Source organism: Melospiza melodia, chromosome 28, assembly GCF_035770615.1.
Source record: "Melospiza melodia melodia isolate bMelMel2 chromosome 28, bMelMel2.pri, whole genome shotgun sequence".
Classification (NCBI taxonomy): Eukaryota; Metazoa; Chordata; class Aves; order Passeriformes; family Passerellidae; genus Melospiza; species Melospiza melodia.
This window is the reverse complement of record NC_086221.1, coordinates 8,985,602-9,002,002: the sequence shown is the minus strand read 5'-3', so window position 1 is coordinate 9,002,002 and position 16,401 is coordinate 8,985,602. Positions and strand designations below refer to the sequence as shown.

At 56.2% G+C, this 16,401-nt stretch overlaps 1 protein-coding gene across 1 annotated transcript; it reads right to left on the bottom strand.

Moving 5' to 3' along the window:
* Positions 1-367: 367 nt before the first annotated feature.
* WNT2B (Wnt family member 2B) lies at positions 368-15,898 on the bottom strand. Its single transcript, XM_063177989.1, has 5 exons — positions 15,656-15,898; positions 4,865-5,085; positions 2,969-3,246; positions 2,344-2,608; positions 368-1,393 (listed from the first exon to the last, which is right to left on the bottom strand). The coding sequence occupies exons 1-5, from the start codon at positions 15,817-15,819 to the stop codon at positions 1,164-1,166; spliced, it is 1,158 nt and encodes a 385-aa protein (XP_063034059.1). The 5' UTR covers positions 15,820-15,898; the 3' UTR covers positions 368-1,163.
* Positions 15,899-16,401: the final 503 nt, after the last annotated feature.

The following is a 16,401-nucleotide window of genomic DNA, read 5'->3' as shown; positions in this document are numbered from 1 at the left end:
AAAGAGTTGTAAGTTTATCTAGCATCCCCTGTTGACCCTGTGCTGTAGAACCATGGAATGGTTTGAGTGGTACAGGACTGTAAAACCTTTCTTGTTCCACCCCCTGCCATGGGCAGGGACACCTTCCACTTGACCAGGTTGGTCCGAGCCCTGTCCAACCTGGCCTTGAACACTTTTGGGGATGGGGCATCCTGAAGTGTGATCCTGCTGAGAAAGGATTCCCTGGGGCTTTGGATGCTCAGCTCTGTAGGAAGCTTTGGGACAGCAGGAGCTGCAGACAGTGGGGAAGAGAAACACTGTGGGCTGGTTCCTGTTCTGGGGATGTGCTCAGCTGAGTGAGTGGGAATTCAAAAAGCAAAGGACATAATTTTCTGGTACAGGTTTATAATGAATTTTGACTTAAAATAATAAGCAGTATACACAACATACACGTGAGTTGTACAGAGATGCTGTTGTATGGTTGACTTCAGAACCTACCAGTAAGTTCACAGGTTTCATTTGCTCTCTCAAGCCCCGTGTGTCCACCAGCATCTAGAGGTGGCCTTTGTGCAGTCCTTCAGAGTTCAGTTCCAGGTTACAGCTCCACTTGTTCCCTGTGCTGAGGACACAAGCCTTGTGCAGAGGTGGCTTTTGCTCAATGGGGTTAGTGATGTGTCAGGTCTGCTCCAGGGACACACAGGTATCATGGAACTGTCTTACGGATTCACAACACCCTTCCTCTGGCCTTGCAAAAAAGAAAATGCAAGAATGCTTTTGCAAGAGTGGATTATTCTGAACTAGTGTTTTTCGCTGGTGAAGCTTTACTGTAACAGATTCTCTGGGGAGGTGCAGGATTCCTCAGCCATCGCGTCCCGACAGTCAGTCCTCCGAGTCTCTGTTGGTCGCACCATCCCTTTGCCAAGAGAACCTTTGCAGGTTCACAGTTTAAGCAAGGATTGCAGCCTCCTGCTAGGTCAGGAATTAGTTTTGCTGAGCACATCGAAGGGCCCACAGTACCTCCTGGGAACCGTAGTCCTTTACTTAGTGCTTTGGAGAATTAATTAAATAAAAGCCATGCAGTTGAACTACAGCTCCCAGAACATCGCGGCCCTCAGGGCACAGGGGTATAAAAACAATTGCAAGGGAGGGTGGCAGTGGCTTCTTCCCTCAGTGCTCCCGTCTCATCAGGTCTGGTCCAGCCACTCGGCCCGTTTGGGGGCCTTACACGTGTGCACGTCCACAGTGTCCTCGCACTCCTTGCAGCGCACAGCGCAGCACCAGTGGAACTTGCACTCGCACTTGGTGACGCGGGTGACGCGCGTGGTGTCGTAGCCGCGGCCGCAGCACATCACCTCGCAGCCGTCCGTGCCGCGGGACGCCTTGCTGCACACGCGGCCGGCCGTGCCCAGGGAGCCTGCGGGAACGGAGCGGGTCAGGGTGTTCGCATCCCCGTGTCCCTGCATTCCCTGCCCGCCCATCCCGCGGGGGAACGGAGCGGGTCAGGATGCTCTTCTCCCTGGGTCCCAGCACTTCCCTGCCCGCCCACCCACCCCAGGGGTTACTGGGGACACTGGGCATCTCCATCAGCAGGGGGACCTTGGGGGCGACTGCTTTATGGACATGGGATGCCACAAGCCTGGCCAGCAGCTTTGGTGTCTCTCATGTCCCCTGTGATGGATGGTTGGAATGAGATGATCTTTCACATCCCTTTCAACCCCAAACCACCTGGGTTTCTATGGCAATCTGCATGGCCTCGCTCCCATGCCCACTGCTAGAGCCTGTGTTTGCTGGTGCCAGAGCATAAGATAGTAGGGGACAGGGATCTGTAGCCCTTCTGTGCCTTGGGGAACCCCTGGAGCAGTGTGTGCCCACCGAGCCAGGTTTTGCAGCTGGCAAAGCTCAAAATGCCCTCTCTGCTTAGGCTGAGCATGGCAGGACCATGTGCTCCCCACTGAACTCCCACGGCTGCTGTGAAGCTGGGAATGCTCCAGGCTGAGAAACCATTGATCATCTCAGCTGGAGTCCAGCAGCCCTGCTGCCTGTTCCCTGCTCTCATCCCAGCCTTGGGCTGCGTTCAGAGGAGCAGCCTGTGCATGGAGCAGGCTCTTTGTTGGCTGTTCAAGGGAGCTTTGTGCTGCAGAAGATGGGCTCTTCTGTGATGACCAGAAGCCTGAGGGGTTTTGGACAAATGCAGTCCTGCCTGTGCAGGTGTGGGGTGCTGTGGGGACTCTTGGGTCTGGGTAACCCCCTCTCCAAAGATGGGTTGAGTGGAGGAGCTGAGCCCCCAGGCTGGGCTAGCTGGGAGCTGCTGGCCTGTTGGGAAGGGAGGAAGAGATGCTTTTGGGTAATGACTCCAGGTTTTACCTGCTGACTTGTCCATCACGCAGTAATCAGGTGAGTTCTCAAAATACACCAGATCTGTTTTTGTGGGCTTCCTGAAGTTCTTGTTGGCCACGGTGAAGCCAGTGCCATCCTGATTCATCGTCACCTGGATGGCCCCGTTGTATTTCTTCCTCAGGTAATCCCCTGTTTTTCGAAAATCTGACATTGCCAGCCAACAAGTCCTTAGTGTGCAGGAGCCGCTGACGCCGTGGCATTTGCACTCCAGCTTCAGGAAGCGCTTCACAGCCTGTGGGAAGAGAGATGGGTGAGGACCAGTGGTCACCCTGGGCATAGATACTGCAGCAGTGTCTACTCATTGCTGGTGCAGCTTACCAGCCCCTGGCTGTGTGGGATGGGGCTCCTGATGGGAGACAGAGGCTGTGTATGCGGATCACCAATGCCAGCAGCAGCAAGGACACAGGAGGCAAAGGTGAGCGAGGTCCTGCCATTCCCGAGGGCAAGGCAGGGCAGCATCCAGCCTTATCCACAGCAGGAGCTGCCCTCCAAAGGTGCTCAAGGTCCCGTTTCTCTGGCCAAGCTGTTCTGGCTGCCCAGTCCCCTCGGCAAGGTCCCAGAGCTCTGGGCTCTGCTGCAGGGCTGCACTCACCATCCTCCCGCAGCGGTTGTTGTGCAGGTTCATCAGCGCCCGGGCGTCCTTCACCTTTTTCTCCTTGGCATCCACGAAGGCCTTGGCAAAGCGGATGCCGTAGTTGATGTTGTCGCTGCAGCCGCCCCAGTCGAACTCCCCGCGCTCGTCCTTGGAGCGGCCCCTCTTGAGTGGGTCACAGCTGCACACCTTGAGGTCCCCCTGGCTGCACGCCCGTGTGATGGCATAGACCACCCCGGCCGAGGAGATGGCGTACACGAAGGCGGCCTCCCTGCTGCCTGCCAGGGAGATAGACAGGAACGGGGAGTGAGCGTGCCAGGCTGCGCCAAGAGCCTGCAGCCCATGAGGAACCGGGCCTTGGGAGCGTGCCAGGCTGTGCCAAGAGCCTGCAGCCCATGAGGAACCGGGCCTTGGGAGCGTGCCAGGCTGCGCCAAGAGCCTGCAGCCCATGAGGAACCGGGCCTTGGGGAGTGACACCATCCCGTATGTGGATAAGCCCAGCCCAGCCATCTCTGCTGACCACAGTGTCCGGCCCCGGCTGCCCTGGAGCCCTCAGGCTGACTGCAGTGCTCAGGGCACATGCCCACGGTGGTGAGAGCAGCCAGCACCTCGGGCCAGGGCGGCTGCCCTCCCTCCTTCCCTCCCTGCCTCCCTGCCTGCCTCCCTCGGGCCGGGCGCGGCTCCTCCCGTACAGCACAGCCTGCTGCTGCTATTCTGTGTCTCTGGTTCAAGCTCGCAGCTGGTTTTATAATGCTGTAAAAGAAGCTGCAAATCAAAACCATGTTAGTCTTCATTTTGAGAGCCTTTGAAAGCAACTTCAAAGGCAGCAGAGCTCTCTTTGGGCCTCGCAGGATGGGGCTGTGGCAAGGAGCTTTCATCATTCCCCATCCTTTGCCAGGAGAGGATGCGAGCAGGAGAAAAGGTGCTGTGATGGGAACAGAGAGGCTGAGCAGCAGGCTGCAGCATGGCAGGGTGAAATCTTCATTCAGCATTCCAGTTCCCTTCCTCCAGTTGGGTCAGGCATCTGGCTTGTGGCTCTGCTGCTTGTCCACCCCACGGGCAGCTGCTCCATCCCCCTGCCAGCAAGGGGCAAGCCCCCCACTCACCGGCTCCTTCTGTGGCACTCACGTGTCCTCCATACGAGCTGTGAGTGCAAAGACTCTTCCAGCCGCTTTTGATTTGGAGGCCACATGGCTGGATGCTCCCAGCACATCATGGGATGCAGCAGCATCTGTCCTGCAGCGCTGCTGCCTGTGCTGGGGCTTGTGCTGGCTTCCAGGGCCTGTTTGCTCCCAGAGCACTCAAGGGGCAGCTGGAGCCCATGGTGCTGCTCCTGCTCTGGAACCGCCCCACCCCTGTCCCCATCGTGCCTTTCCTCTCTGTTCCTTGGGTACCTTTCCTGGGCGCATCCCTGCTCGTGTTGTATCCATCTCTCCCGTCAGGGCCATGCCCAGTCCTTCGTGCAGGGCTGGCACTTGCCCCGCAGCCATGGTCCTCCTCCACCTCAGAGCCTGGAGCAGGGACTGGAGCTGCATCTGTGCCTTGCCTCTCTTGCCATGCGAGGGAACAGCCAGTTCCCACGTGAATTGCTGAGTCCTGGCCAACCCCGCTCTCCAAATATTTATATATCCCATTACTGTTTACATATGCGCCTGTTCTCCGGAGGTGTCTCCTCCTTCCCCCTTCTCCCCCAGTGCTCCCCCTGCTCCATCTCATCTGGTGCAGCTATTCCAAACACACTGCTCCGCTCCCATTACGACTTGATTAATTTACAAGGAAAGGCAAAGCTCTCCTCAGGGAATAATCCAAGCCACCGGGCACGGCAGCCCAGTGGGAGGAGAGACTCTCAGCAAGAGAAGTCCCAGGGTGGTGGGAAGGGGACAGGGCAGGACCTACTTCTCAGCATGACCCGGCCGAAGACGGTGTGGTCACGGTCCAGGGTGCTGCAGTTCCAGCGGTGGTGCCGGAATTGGTGCTGGCACTCCCGGATCCACTCCTTGGCTCCCTCCCCAACCGATTGCATGATGTCAGGGTACCTCTGGCAGAGCTGTCGCTGCTTGTTCACCAGCCCGGGGATGTTGTCACAGATCACCCTTGCGCCCAGTGCCCCGATGTACCTGCGGGAGAGAAGGGTGCCCCGTTACTGCCCTGCCTGCACAGGGCGGTCACAGCATCACTGAATACCCTCAGTGGGATGGGACCCACAAGGATCATCCAGTCCAACTCCTGGTCCTGCACAGGACACCCCAAAAATCCCACCTTGTGTCTGAGAGCATTGGCTGAACGCTTCTTGAGCTCTGGCAGCCTTAGGGCCACGACCACTGCACCGGGGAGCCTGTTCAGTGCCCCATCACCTTCTGGAAGAACCTTGTCCTGATAGCCAACCTAAACCTCCCCTGACACAGCTCCAGGCATTGCCTTGGTTCCTGTCCCTGGTCACCGAGAGCAGAGATCAGAGCTGCCTCTCCACTACCCCAATGAGTCTTTTTGTTTAATAAAGTAATCCCAAGATGCATGAGCCAGGGGCAAGCAGAGCTTTTCTCAGTGTGTGCATCACTGCAGGAAGGGGCAGGGAGTCCGTGGAGCCCATGTCCCCCAGCAGACAGCCAGCTCTGGGTGCTGTGAGTCATGGATGCCTCCCATAAGCCTGGCCTGTGTCAGCTCCTGGGGCAGCAGCAGAGAACTTGCTGATGTGCAAAACCTCCCTCCCAGCCTCTTCCCAACATGCCAGCCCTGTGCTGTCACCCAGCCCTGCTGAGCACAGCAGGATGGAGCCCAGCTGAGCCCAGGGGGCTCCTGCAGCCTCTGCCCTTTCTCCTGCCTGCCTTTGTCAGGAATGTCCATGGCACAGACACCTGTGGATGCGCAGCTGAGGGAGGAAGAGGAGCAGGCTGCACCCGTTGGTGCTGCACTCCTCACACACAGTTATCCCCCAGCTGTTGATTTCTCTCTGTGCATCTCCTGGACATTCACTCTCGTGCCCTGAAGCTCCACAACAGGCAGAACTCTGCTGTGGCTCCCACCTTGCCTGCATCCCACCTGTGTCCCGCAGCCGTGGGGAGAGAGCAGGACTCGGAGCAGACCGACGGACAGACAGACAGACAAGGCACAAAGAGCAGCCTGCCAGAGCCTGGCTGAGCCCATGGGCAGCTTTCCACAGCCACGGGGGAGGGACCCGAGCTCTGCCCCGCACTCTCCCCATCCCGGACAATGGCAGCAACGTGGAATTTTCCATCCCGGTCGGCTCCCGCCTGCACCGCCCGCTCACCCCTCTGGCTGCTTGTGCTTGAGGATGATTTCTGCTGCGGAGCACAGAGCTGGGATTCTGGCTGGAAGGGATGAGGTTTGGGTGATATTCAGATTTTTTCTAACCCTCAGACTGGAAGCAAAAACCTTCCTTCAATAATAATAAAAAGCAATAAGCTTGGACAATATTTCATTGTCTGTCTCTGGACATGTTCTCTCAGTTCTATCCACCCCAGAGAGAGCTCCCAGGCTCAGGAAAGCCCTGCAAGCACAGAAAGCAATGGGATCTGCTCCCTCTTTTAAAATATTTTGTTTAAATGCTGGCAGAAGCACAAGGTCATCCCGGGCTGGAGCTGAGGATAATAAACCCAGCTCCCCATGGCTTTGCAAAGCCAGACTCCAAGGGGCAGTGAGCTTTATTGTCACAAGCATGCTCACCAGCCCTTGAGGCAGAGGAACAGAGGAGTGGCAGAAGCTGTTTGGGAAAGAAAAGCCAACAGGAGCTGCTCGAGCACTGCTGACTGGGGATGCTTCAGTGCCTTGCTCGTGCCAGGCTGAGAGCAGCCCCTTCCTTCCCGTGGGGACAGGGCAGAGGAGCATGCCACCAGCTGGATGGTGGCACGGTGACATCGAGTGGGACTGCAGAATTCTTTCCCGAGGGCATGGTCAGCTCCCCAGCCCTGAATTCACCCTGCCCAGCAGGGATGGGGATGGCTGGCTTACCCCTGCCTGTGCAGGCAAGGCAGTGATGGGATGCTGGGAGACAGCAGGCTGCACGATGGAAGTTCAGAAGTAGCCAAAGCTCCTCTTTGCTGGAGAAAGGTGATGCTGGGAAAGGTAAAATGTTCTGTGATGAGCCCCCTCGCCAGGGACCTCATGGGGCTGGAGCTGGTCTCCAGCCCCAGCAGAGGGCTGAGAGTGGGCTGGGACACAGCAGCTGCCTCCCGGACCCGAGAGTGATGGATAAAGCACTCACACCATCCCCTGGGAGACCGAGATCAAGGGAAACCCTCCAGACAAGATAAACACCAGGCACTCCCTTTTTCACACTGGAAGCTAATTACTTCTCCTTAATTCTCCTGCCAAATACCCAGATCAGAGCAAACATTATCAGCAGGAGAAAGTGGAGGGAGAGCAGAGCGCAGGGCACCAACTGCTGCAGTAGCAGCTCGCCATGTGCATCCCACAAGGGCCAGTGGTGCTTCTCCCTTTGCCTGTGGCAGCACATTTACCACAGCACCCACAGGCCTCCATCAGAGTTCATGTACTGAAATCTAACACACAACTAAAGGGAAAATTCCTCCCATGACCTGGAAAGGCTGCGCTTGTCTCGGCAAAGATGAAAGCTTCCACTTGGTGAGAAATGGTCCAGTAGAGTTCAGTTACTCTGAAATGGAGCAAGACGAGGAACAGCAGAAAATTCTGCCAAGCAGAGTTTTGGGAGGGAAAAAACCCAAACATTTGTTTTGGACAGATGAAAGCATCCCTTCTAATTTTATTTCTCAAAATCTGTGACATTTTAAAAATACTGCAATGAGAAAGACAATGGATGTTCCGAGAAGTCCCCAGCTGCCTTATCAGAACTTTGTTTTCAATCAAACAAAGCTGTGCTGGAAGTGGCACACTGCTGCAGTGCTGTACTCTGGGGTAATCTGCATTTTTGTAGCTGAAAAAACCCACAAAACCCAAGCCCTGAGTTCAGAAAAGTCTGTGAGAGATAACTTCTCCTGATGCTGGAGGCTACTCAGGCCTGGACTTCAGGGTTGGGAGGAGAGAGGCAGGAGCTGGACAGCCTGCAGTGAGGAGGAGCTGGGAGGCAGGGAAGAAGGGAGTGGATAATTAAGTGCATGTGGGGATAACAATCCCCCACCCTGTCCAACAGGATTCCATATGCTGCTGCCTCCTGAGGGTGTGTGAAGCCCTGGCATCACCCTTTGCCGAGTGCAGAGCTGTTTGCCCAGCTTGGGTACAAAGGGGCTGGCACAATCCCTCTGACCACCCTGGGCTGCATGGCGCAATTCTGAGTGCTGCAGGGTCACCTCCTGCCCATCAGTGTGCCATTGGGACTGCTCCAGTGTCACCTCCTGCCCATCAGTGTGCCATTCTGAGTGCTGCAGGGTCACCTCCTGCCCATCAGTGTGCCATTGGGAGTGCTGCAGGGTCACCTCCTGCCCATCAGTGTGCAATTCTGAGTGCTGCAGGGTCACCTCCTGCCCATCAGTGTGCCATTCCAAGCTTTTCCAAGTTGCATTTCCCATTTTCCCTGGATCTGGTGTGCGGGGCAGTGCTGCGGGATCTGCACCATCTCTCCTGCCCTCCCTTCCCTGCTGCTCACAAGGCAACAAAGGCAGCTGAGGATGGAGACCTCATCTCCCAAGGGCAGGTGCTTGTGCAGGCTGCGGGGTGAAGGCTCCTGTCCCTCCCTGCGAGCTGCAGGGCTGCATGCAGAGGTGCAGCTGCATGCAGAGCCCATCCCAATCCGCGAGTGGAACAGGAGACTCCCGTCACGCGCTGCCTCCAAGCTGTTGTTCTTGTGGAGAGTCTGCTGACTTTGGCTCTTGTAAACAAGGAGAAACCTAAATTGCTTCTAAGATAAACATGCAAATCAGAGGCAGACGCATCTCTTTAGCTGGCGGCGTGCAGGCCGTGCTAGCCCCACCACGGCCGGCTCTGTGTCCGGCTCCTGCGCTTCCCGCTCCAGCCCTCAGCTCCTTGTGCTGCCTCTGCCCCTGCTCAGGTGACAGAATGCACAGCTCCTCCCCAGAGATCACTGGGAAGAATCTCTTGGAAAAAGGGGCTTTGAAATAAAGAAATCAATTTCATGGGAATTAATGAAATTACATGGAATCAGAAACTGTCCTGTTGTTCTTCTGTAATACCGAGGTGTTCCTGCAAAGTGGGTGCCCTAATTCAGTTTCCAATCAAATTTATACTTGACACTGCTTTAGCTAAGACTTGATTTTTTGCTATTTCGTAAAGCATTGGAAAACCTATTTGAACAAGATTTTAATAGGGAAATCTTTGGAATCGCCATTCTCAGACAAATCTACATTTTAGTGCTCTGAATTAAAACAGCTGCTTGAAATGTCATAAATTCCTATTGTGGGGTTGCACCAATACCAGTAAAGGCGCAGTTTTAAATTAGATTAATAGAAGCTAAGCTTAACTAAAACCACTGTCACAGCTTTACCCCCAGCTGCTCCCAGGGGTTCTGGACAGTCTCTGGGATCTGCTGAGAGCTCTGAGGCTGAGAAGAGAACATGGTTTGGCTTCTTGGTGGCACCAGAGGCTGTTGGAGTCCATCCCCTGGGAAGAGCGGTTCAGTTCCCCATAGCTCTGTAACTACCCTGGCTTCTGGTGTCTTCCCATCCCACTGGATCTTCATGAAATTGTATTTTGGAGGGAGGCTGGAAAGCCCTAGGCAGCTATTGTAGACAGCTTGTGCAGATAGGATCAAATCCAACACCCCTCTTTGCCTGCTAAAGAGCAAATTCCATCATGCCTGGCAGCATTTCACCTCCTCGAGTTCTTTGCATACTTCCAGGGATGCTGCACCTTCCTTCCTCTGCTCCCCCTGCCATGGCAGACAATTTACAGCCAACTGCCAAGCACTTTGGGCTGCAAGGTGCTATAAACATCTGAGATATTATTTTAGTATTACAAACCCTGAGTATTTTATTAAGCCCCACTGGGAACAGGGCCATCCTGGCCTGCTGGAATTGTTAACGCCTTTGAGTGATTAATAGTCCTAATTTCCTCACTTACAGCCACTACTCTGCATGTTGAGAGCCTTAGTCTCACTTCAATAATTTTTAATATCATAATGCTGAGCCACTAGCAGTGCCACTCAGGGGACAATTTTATTTTCTGCACCATCTTTCTCTTTCTTGTGCATCCCTCTTTTAAAGTTGTCTGCCTTCAGACCCTGCTCAGAGTGGCCTCTCTGTGGCTTTCCTGCGCCCCGTGCAATCTTTGGGATGTAGTTTCTGTGGGGAGGACTGAAACTCTGTGCTCCTGGGGAGATGGAGCAGATGGGTGCTGCAGTCTCTTGTCCCCTGGGCAGATGTGGGAGATTTTGCTGTTGGCATCTTGCATAACAGTAACCTGAAAACTGAGGTCTGAAAACTTTGGTCAGCACTAGGTTAAAGCTGTTCCTCAGGGACATTGTTGCTGGTGCATGAATACAAAATAATTTGCTCATTAAAATTATGCTTTACCCTTAAGAACCAATTTCTTTTCTCCCCAAATCTCAAAGCCCTTTGCTAAAAGGTGGGGAGGTAAGACAGCCTCAGGTGATAAAGCTGGATGTACAATCCTCTTTTCCATGGCATATCCTGTGTGTTGGGTGTGAGCTGCGCCAAGAAGAAGCTGTGATTCCATGGGCTCTGGCCCAGCACAGATCTCCTCATGGCACTGCTGAAATCACTTTTGGTAATAGCAAAAGCTAATGAGTTTGGAAGAGCAGAAGGATTTTTTTCTTTCTGCGTTTCTTTCTGAGAAAGATTTCCCATAGGTGAAAGTGACCCTAATGAAAAATGGACTGAGCAGCACAGTTAGGATTATTATAACTGCTCAGAGTGACTGAGAGAACCCATCTGTTCCATCCACCCTAACCAAGAACACCAGGGCTGCCGCAAAGGCCACAGGGTTCATTCTCCATCAGCCTGACATTACTTTAAAACTTATTTTTCACAGCATGGCTGCCCGGACAGCCGGAGCTGGGGAGCGCCTCGGGATAAAGACTTCCTGGTCACTGACCTCCTGCTTTTATTGCCATGCCGAGCCTCTGCAACAGCAAACTGACAGCACCGCAGATCCCGTGTCCCCAGGGCTGCACGTCCTCTCCCCTGGGAGTGGCAAGGTCAGCTCCTGGAGCTTTGTCCCTGCCCATGGCAAAGGGGCTGGAATTAGATGCTTTAAGATCCCTTCCAACCATTCTGTGATTCTGTGATTCTGTGATTCTGTGATTCTGTGATTCTGTGATTCTGTGATTCTGTGATTCTGTGATTCTGTGATTCTGTATCGTGCCTGCAGCCGTGCCAAGGCTGAAAGGGTGATGAGCTGCTTGGCTCTGGTGGCAGAGGCTCCTGCAGGGCACAGGATGGGATTGCAGCTGTGGACACACAGGTAGGGACACCCAGGATGGGATCACAGCTACAGCCCCTGGAGCCTCCACCCAGCCTGGCAGACCCTGTGTGAGCAAAGCCCCCGGGCTGCAGTGGGTCTGCCCAGCTGAGGCTGGCACGGAGGGGAGGAGCAGCACCCCCCCAGAGGGTTACACGTGGGCTCTGAAGCTCCTCCATGCAGCTGTCTTTCCCTTGGCTTGATTTCAAACATTCCTATTGATGCTATTTCCCCTCCCACACACCTTAGTATGATGCCTGCTTAAGCGAGCCTCTCTCTCCTGTATCCTGTATCCACACATACGTTGTGGCTCCGTTTTTCCATCACTCCTTGTGCCCATCCTGCAGCTGAGCACGGACAGCGCTGGAGCCTCAGTGGGAATACAGGCAGATCCTGGAGGAGAGCACAGCCAGCAGCCCATCCTGGTGGCAATGTCTCCTTCTCCATCTGCACTGGGGGTCTCCTCACCAAACCCTTGGCCAGAGCCACGTCCAGGGCTTGCTCTGGGTATGTTTTCCATGCCCATAAACACACTCCTCCTTCCCTGGCCAAGGAAGGGAGCTGGGCCATGATGGCTGCCTGGCTCTGGTCATCCCTCACAATCCCCATATGTGCATCACACCCCGGGATGCAGCAGCTCTCTTGGAGCCCCCGTATCCTGACAGCACCATGGGTAGCCCCATGTGGTTGCCAGGCTCCCACACACTCTCCAACCCACACCCAAACTTGCAATCCTCTTCCTTCCACAGATTTGTTTTATCTCTTTGGGAGCCTGATGCCTCCCATCTGTTCCAATGCCAAATGAAATTAAATATTTGTAGTTTCCAAGGGCTGTGGTTAGCAATAAACAAGTTAGCTAACAGGGATTTGGTGTGCTGGGGAGCTGGGGGGGTCTGTGTGGGTTGCAGGAGAGTGGGTGTGTGTGAGGGTGGGATGCAGGGGGGTACGCAGGGCTTTGTGTACATTTTTCTTTAACCAAACCTTTAATTTTAGAATGGCTTTCCACACCAGAACGGCTCGCCGGGCTCTCAATAGCGAGTAAACTCTACTTAGTTATTTACAACAAGTTTGTTTATTGCACAGTTTATGTTTATAAGCAACATTTGTCTAATCTCCCAAATCTTTCCCAAGGAATTTCGGGGGCCGCTTTCGGGGCCTGGCGGCTCTGGCGGCGCGGGGCACAGCCCTGCCAGCGCCATCCCCCAGACGATGCTGCTCTCCCTGCCAGTGCACGCAAGTGTAAACGGGATTTAGGGATTTTCCCGTTGCATTCCTTCCTAATTTCTGTCTGTGTTTCAGCTGGTATTTTGTTGCTAAGGAACACTTTGGAGTTTGGAAGCATTTGAGCAAGGGTGCTGCCCGCCACAGCCACCCCGCTGTCACCGTTAGTCACAGAGCCCGGCCACAACCACACAGGCCAAAACCACACTGTCCCCAACCTGTCCCCTCCGCTGTGCTCCGAGCACGTGCACACACACACACAGCCACTCTTCTGGACGCCAAAGTTCGCCAATTCCTGGCGTTTATGTGAAGCGGTTGGGCCATACCTGACGTCACTGAAAATTAATAATTTGCAGTTGTTTAGAAGAAACATTTGGTTGATATTTCCTTTCCATGTACTGTGATCAGAGGAGACCCAACTTTTCCTATAAAACTACTTAAAAACTTGACTCTGAAAATGAGAAGCATTTCCTCCAGTTCCCCAAGTTTATTGTGTGTGAATCCCTAGAAGAATTTGGCAATAATAATTAAAATAAGGAAGGATGATGCACCACCAAATGTATTTACTGTAATATCAGTGGTGCTAAAGATGTGCTTGGAAACCTATGCAAATCACTGAATAAGTTTTTTCCCAAACCACAGCTGGTTGAAACCATTTTCAGTAAACCACAATTTCATCTAAACATGCAATTTTATCAGGACTGACCCGTCCAGCACAACAGCGCTCGCTTACATTTACGCTTTTCTTAGGAATGCTCTGCTTTCCAGAAGAGGAAGCTCAATTGAAAGTGTGAACCTTAAGAGTTTAATATATTCAAATTCTAGTTGTTTTTTTTTTAAAGTCATGTATTTGAGGTGCTTGGGACCGATAGTTTGGTAACGATGGCCACAGGCGCTGTGCCTGGCTGGGGCTGTGGGGCTGCCCGGCTCCCAGCACAGCTCCCCGGGCTGCGTGCTCTGCTCTGCTCTGCTCTGCTCTGCTCTGCTCTGCTCTGCTCTGCTCTGCTCTGCTCTGCTCTGCTCTCCTCTCCTCTCCTCTCCTCTCCTCTCCTCTCCTCTCCTCTCCTCTCCTCTCCTCTCCTCTCCTCCCCTCTCCCCTGAGCTGCCAGCCGGGATCAGCCTGCAAGCTGAGAACACAGACTGCTGCGGGAGCTAAATCCAGCTTCCCCAAACCAGCCGCAGCCCCGGCGCTTTGAGCGAGCCCGGTTTTCCTCCCGCTTGCTGGGAAGCGCCCCGCGCCCGCAGGGAGCGCAGACGGCGGCGGCCGTGCCGGGGGACAGCGGGGCACGGCACGGGAAATGGGCGGTTTTAACACTGCTCCTGAAGAAGGAATTCTCACCCTGCACGTGTGTCACCAGAACTGCCCAGCCCCGGGCAGGTGATGCTGTGGCTGCTCCATTCCTCCTTTTTTCCCAGCCATGTTATCCCTGCGCCCACTCCTCAGCTCTAACGAACCTCTCTTTCTCCAGCCTCTGTGATAATGGAAATAATCCAACTTCTCCACTGTCCCTTCCTTCCCTCCTCAGCTTTTCACATTTGAGCAGCCTCACCTTGCCCACAGAAGCAATCCTGCCTTCACCTGCCCTGCTGGGTTGGGTCAGAGCTGGCTCTGGAAGCCAGGTCAGTGCTTGTATCAACCTGAGACTCCCCAACAGTGACTCATTTTCTCTCCCAGTGATTCCAGTTCCCCTCAGCTGACCAGGCTTCGGGAAAGTTCCTCTGGCATGGCTGTGAACAGCCTTGCTCTTTCTACTTTCCGCTTGTCCCCCAAAGCATTTTCTGGTCTCTTGAAGAAGCTGCTTTTGTGCTCGGTTGCCGCCAGGAGCCCGAGCAGCCTGTCCCCTGAGCTCCCGCTCCCTCCGAGCCCCACAGCTCTCCCACCAGCCCCTCTCACCCTGGAATCGCTCTCCTGGGGATGCCAGCCCGGCCGGGGCCGCCACACGCCCAGACGTGCTCTCAAACACCGGCAATACTTGTGCTATCTGCATGACTATTAAGTGCTCCCGGCCCCTTACAGAGCGCTCAACGGTAGCTGAGAATTTCCAGAAACTACCGTTTTCTTTCAGTGGCAGATGGGTTGAATTTGATTAAGTTTTGCCTCATCCACCGTGATCTGTTAATGATGATGAGATTGGCATGGAAAACATTGTTTTCCACAAGATTAGAGAGGACTTTTACAGGGTGGGGGACACTAAGAACTTTACTGCAGCCAACTATTTTTTTACTCTAGTGTTGCTGAACTACTGAAACAGCACAGGGTCACTTGGAAAACTTCTCGATCCTTGTTTTCCTAATTACTGTCATTCTGAATAGATGAATTTTCATTGTTACACGAACCGGGGCAGAAGGGGACTAATTTCCAGAAAGTTTTTGTTATGGCGTCATTTCTGTCTCTTACAAAGCCTCATCTTATCTAAAGGAAGGGGGACATCAACTTTCTTCGCTTCCCAGGCGCAGAGTAAATAACTGCAGCCCGCGGGGATGGGAGCTCCGGCGGGGCCGGGGTGGGTCAGCGGATCCGAGCCGCTGGCGCTTCCCCTGCCCGAACCGCACCGAGGGGCTCATCCTCCTGCTCCTGCTCGCCGTGTCGGGGAGGGAAGGCTGTCAGGGGCGGCGCAGCGCAAGGGGTTCGGCCCCCGACAGAGCCGGAGGTCCCCGCGGCGGGTCCCGTCCCCAGGGAGGGAGCGGCGGCACTTTCGGGTGACGGCGCCCCGGGGAAGGACTCGGTACCGGTACCGGCCCCGGGGCGGCCCCGCTCCGGCAGCCACTCCGCTCTGCTCCGGGGGCCCGGGACGCGGCCGGAGCCGCGCAGGTGGAGCCGCGGGGAGCCCGCACGGCCCGGCCGGTCCCGCCGGCTCCCACGGCCGCACGTCGGGCGCTGCGGGGCTCGCTGCGCTCCCGCCGGCGCTGCCCCGTCCCCTGGTCGGTCTGCCCCGTCCCCATCCCCATCCACGTCCCCGCCCTGTCCCCGTTCCCGGCCATTCCCGTTCTCGTCCCCATCTCCATCCCCTTCTCCATCTCCATCCCCGTCCCGCTCCCGGCCCGCCGTGCCCGGGGACCGTCGGGGCGGCGGCGCCGCGGCCGGGACTCACTCACCACCACGAGGAGTCGGCGCGGGGCGTCAGGGCGAGCAGCAGAAGGACGAGGGGAAGGCAAAGCCGGGGGGCCGCGCCCGCCGTCCGAGGGAAGGCTCCGCACTCCGCACGCCCGGGGGCCACGGCAATCCCAGGAGACGCTTCCAGGCGGTTTGGGCTGAGCATATCTCTCCGGGGCGGGGTCCAGACGGAGAAACGGCCGGGGAAGGGGGTCCTGCCCGCGCTCCCCTCGGGGCACTGCCCGTCACGGCCCCGCGGCGCGCCCGCCGGCTCCGCGCTGCTGAGCGAGCCCCGGCTGGGCCCCCGCGCCCGGGCTCATGCTGCCGCGGGGGGCGGCGGGCGCGGGTCCCTCCCCGCGGGGCCGGGGGCGCTCAGCGGGGCCCGCGCCCCCCGAGCGGCGCGGGGCGGGCGGCGGGGCCGGGCCGGGCCATGGAGGGCCTTGCGCGGAGGGCGAGGGCGCTCTGGGGATGGGAGCGCGGGGGCCGCGGCCAAATATTGCCGGCGCCCGCCGTGCTGCGGGCTCTCATTGGGCAGAGTCAGAGGCGCGGAGCCGCCGCTCCGGCCGCACCGACCCCCGCCTCCCCGAGGGCACGTCGGACAGCCCCCTCCGGACTCCTGCCCCCGCGCCGCCCCGCACCGCGGCCGCTCCCACCGCCGCGCCCGCGGGGATGCGCCGGGAGCCGCCGCTCGCGGCCGCCCCGTCCGGCCCCGCCCGGGGAAGGGGCTCAGGGGGATGCGGGATGGGGA

Bases quoted from the DNA above. Each gene is read 5' to 3' on its own strand.
- WNT2B (XM_063177989.1), bottom strand. From the start codon at position 15,819: ATGCTCAGCCCAAACCGCCTGGAAGCGTCTCCTGGGATTGCCGTGGCC. The intron at 5,086-15,655 runs GTGAGTGAGTCC...TCTCTCCCGCAG, and splicing joins CGCGCCGACTCCTCGTGGTG to GTACATCGGGGCACTGGGCG. The intron at 1,394-2,343 runs GTAAAACCTGGA...CCGTTCCCGCAG, and splicing joins CGTGATGGACAAGTCAGCAG to GCTCCCTGGGCACGGCCGGC.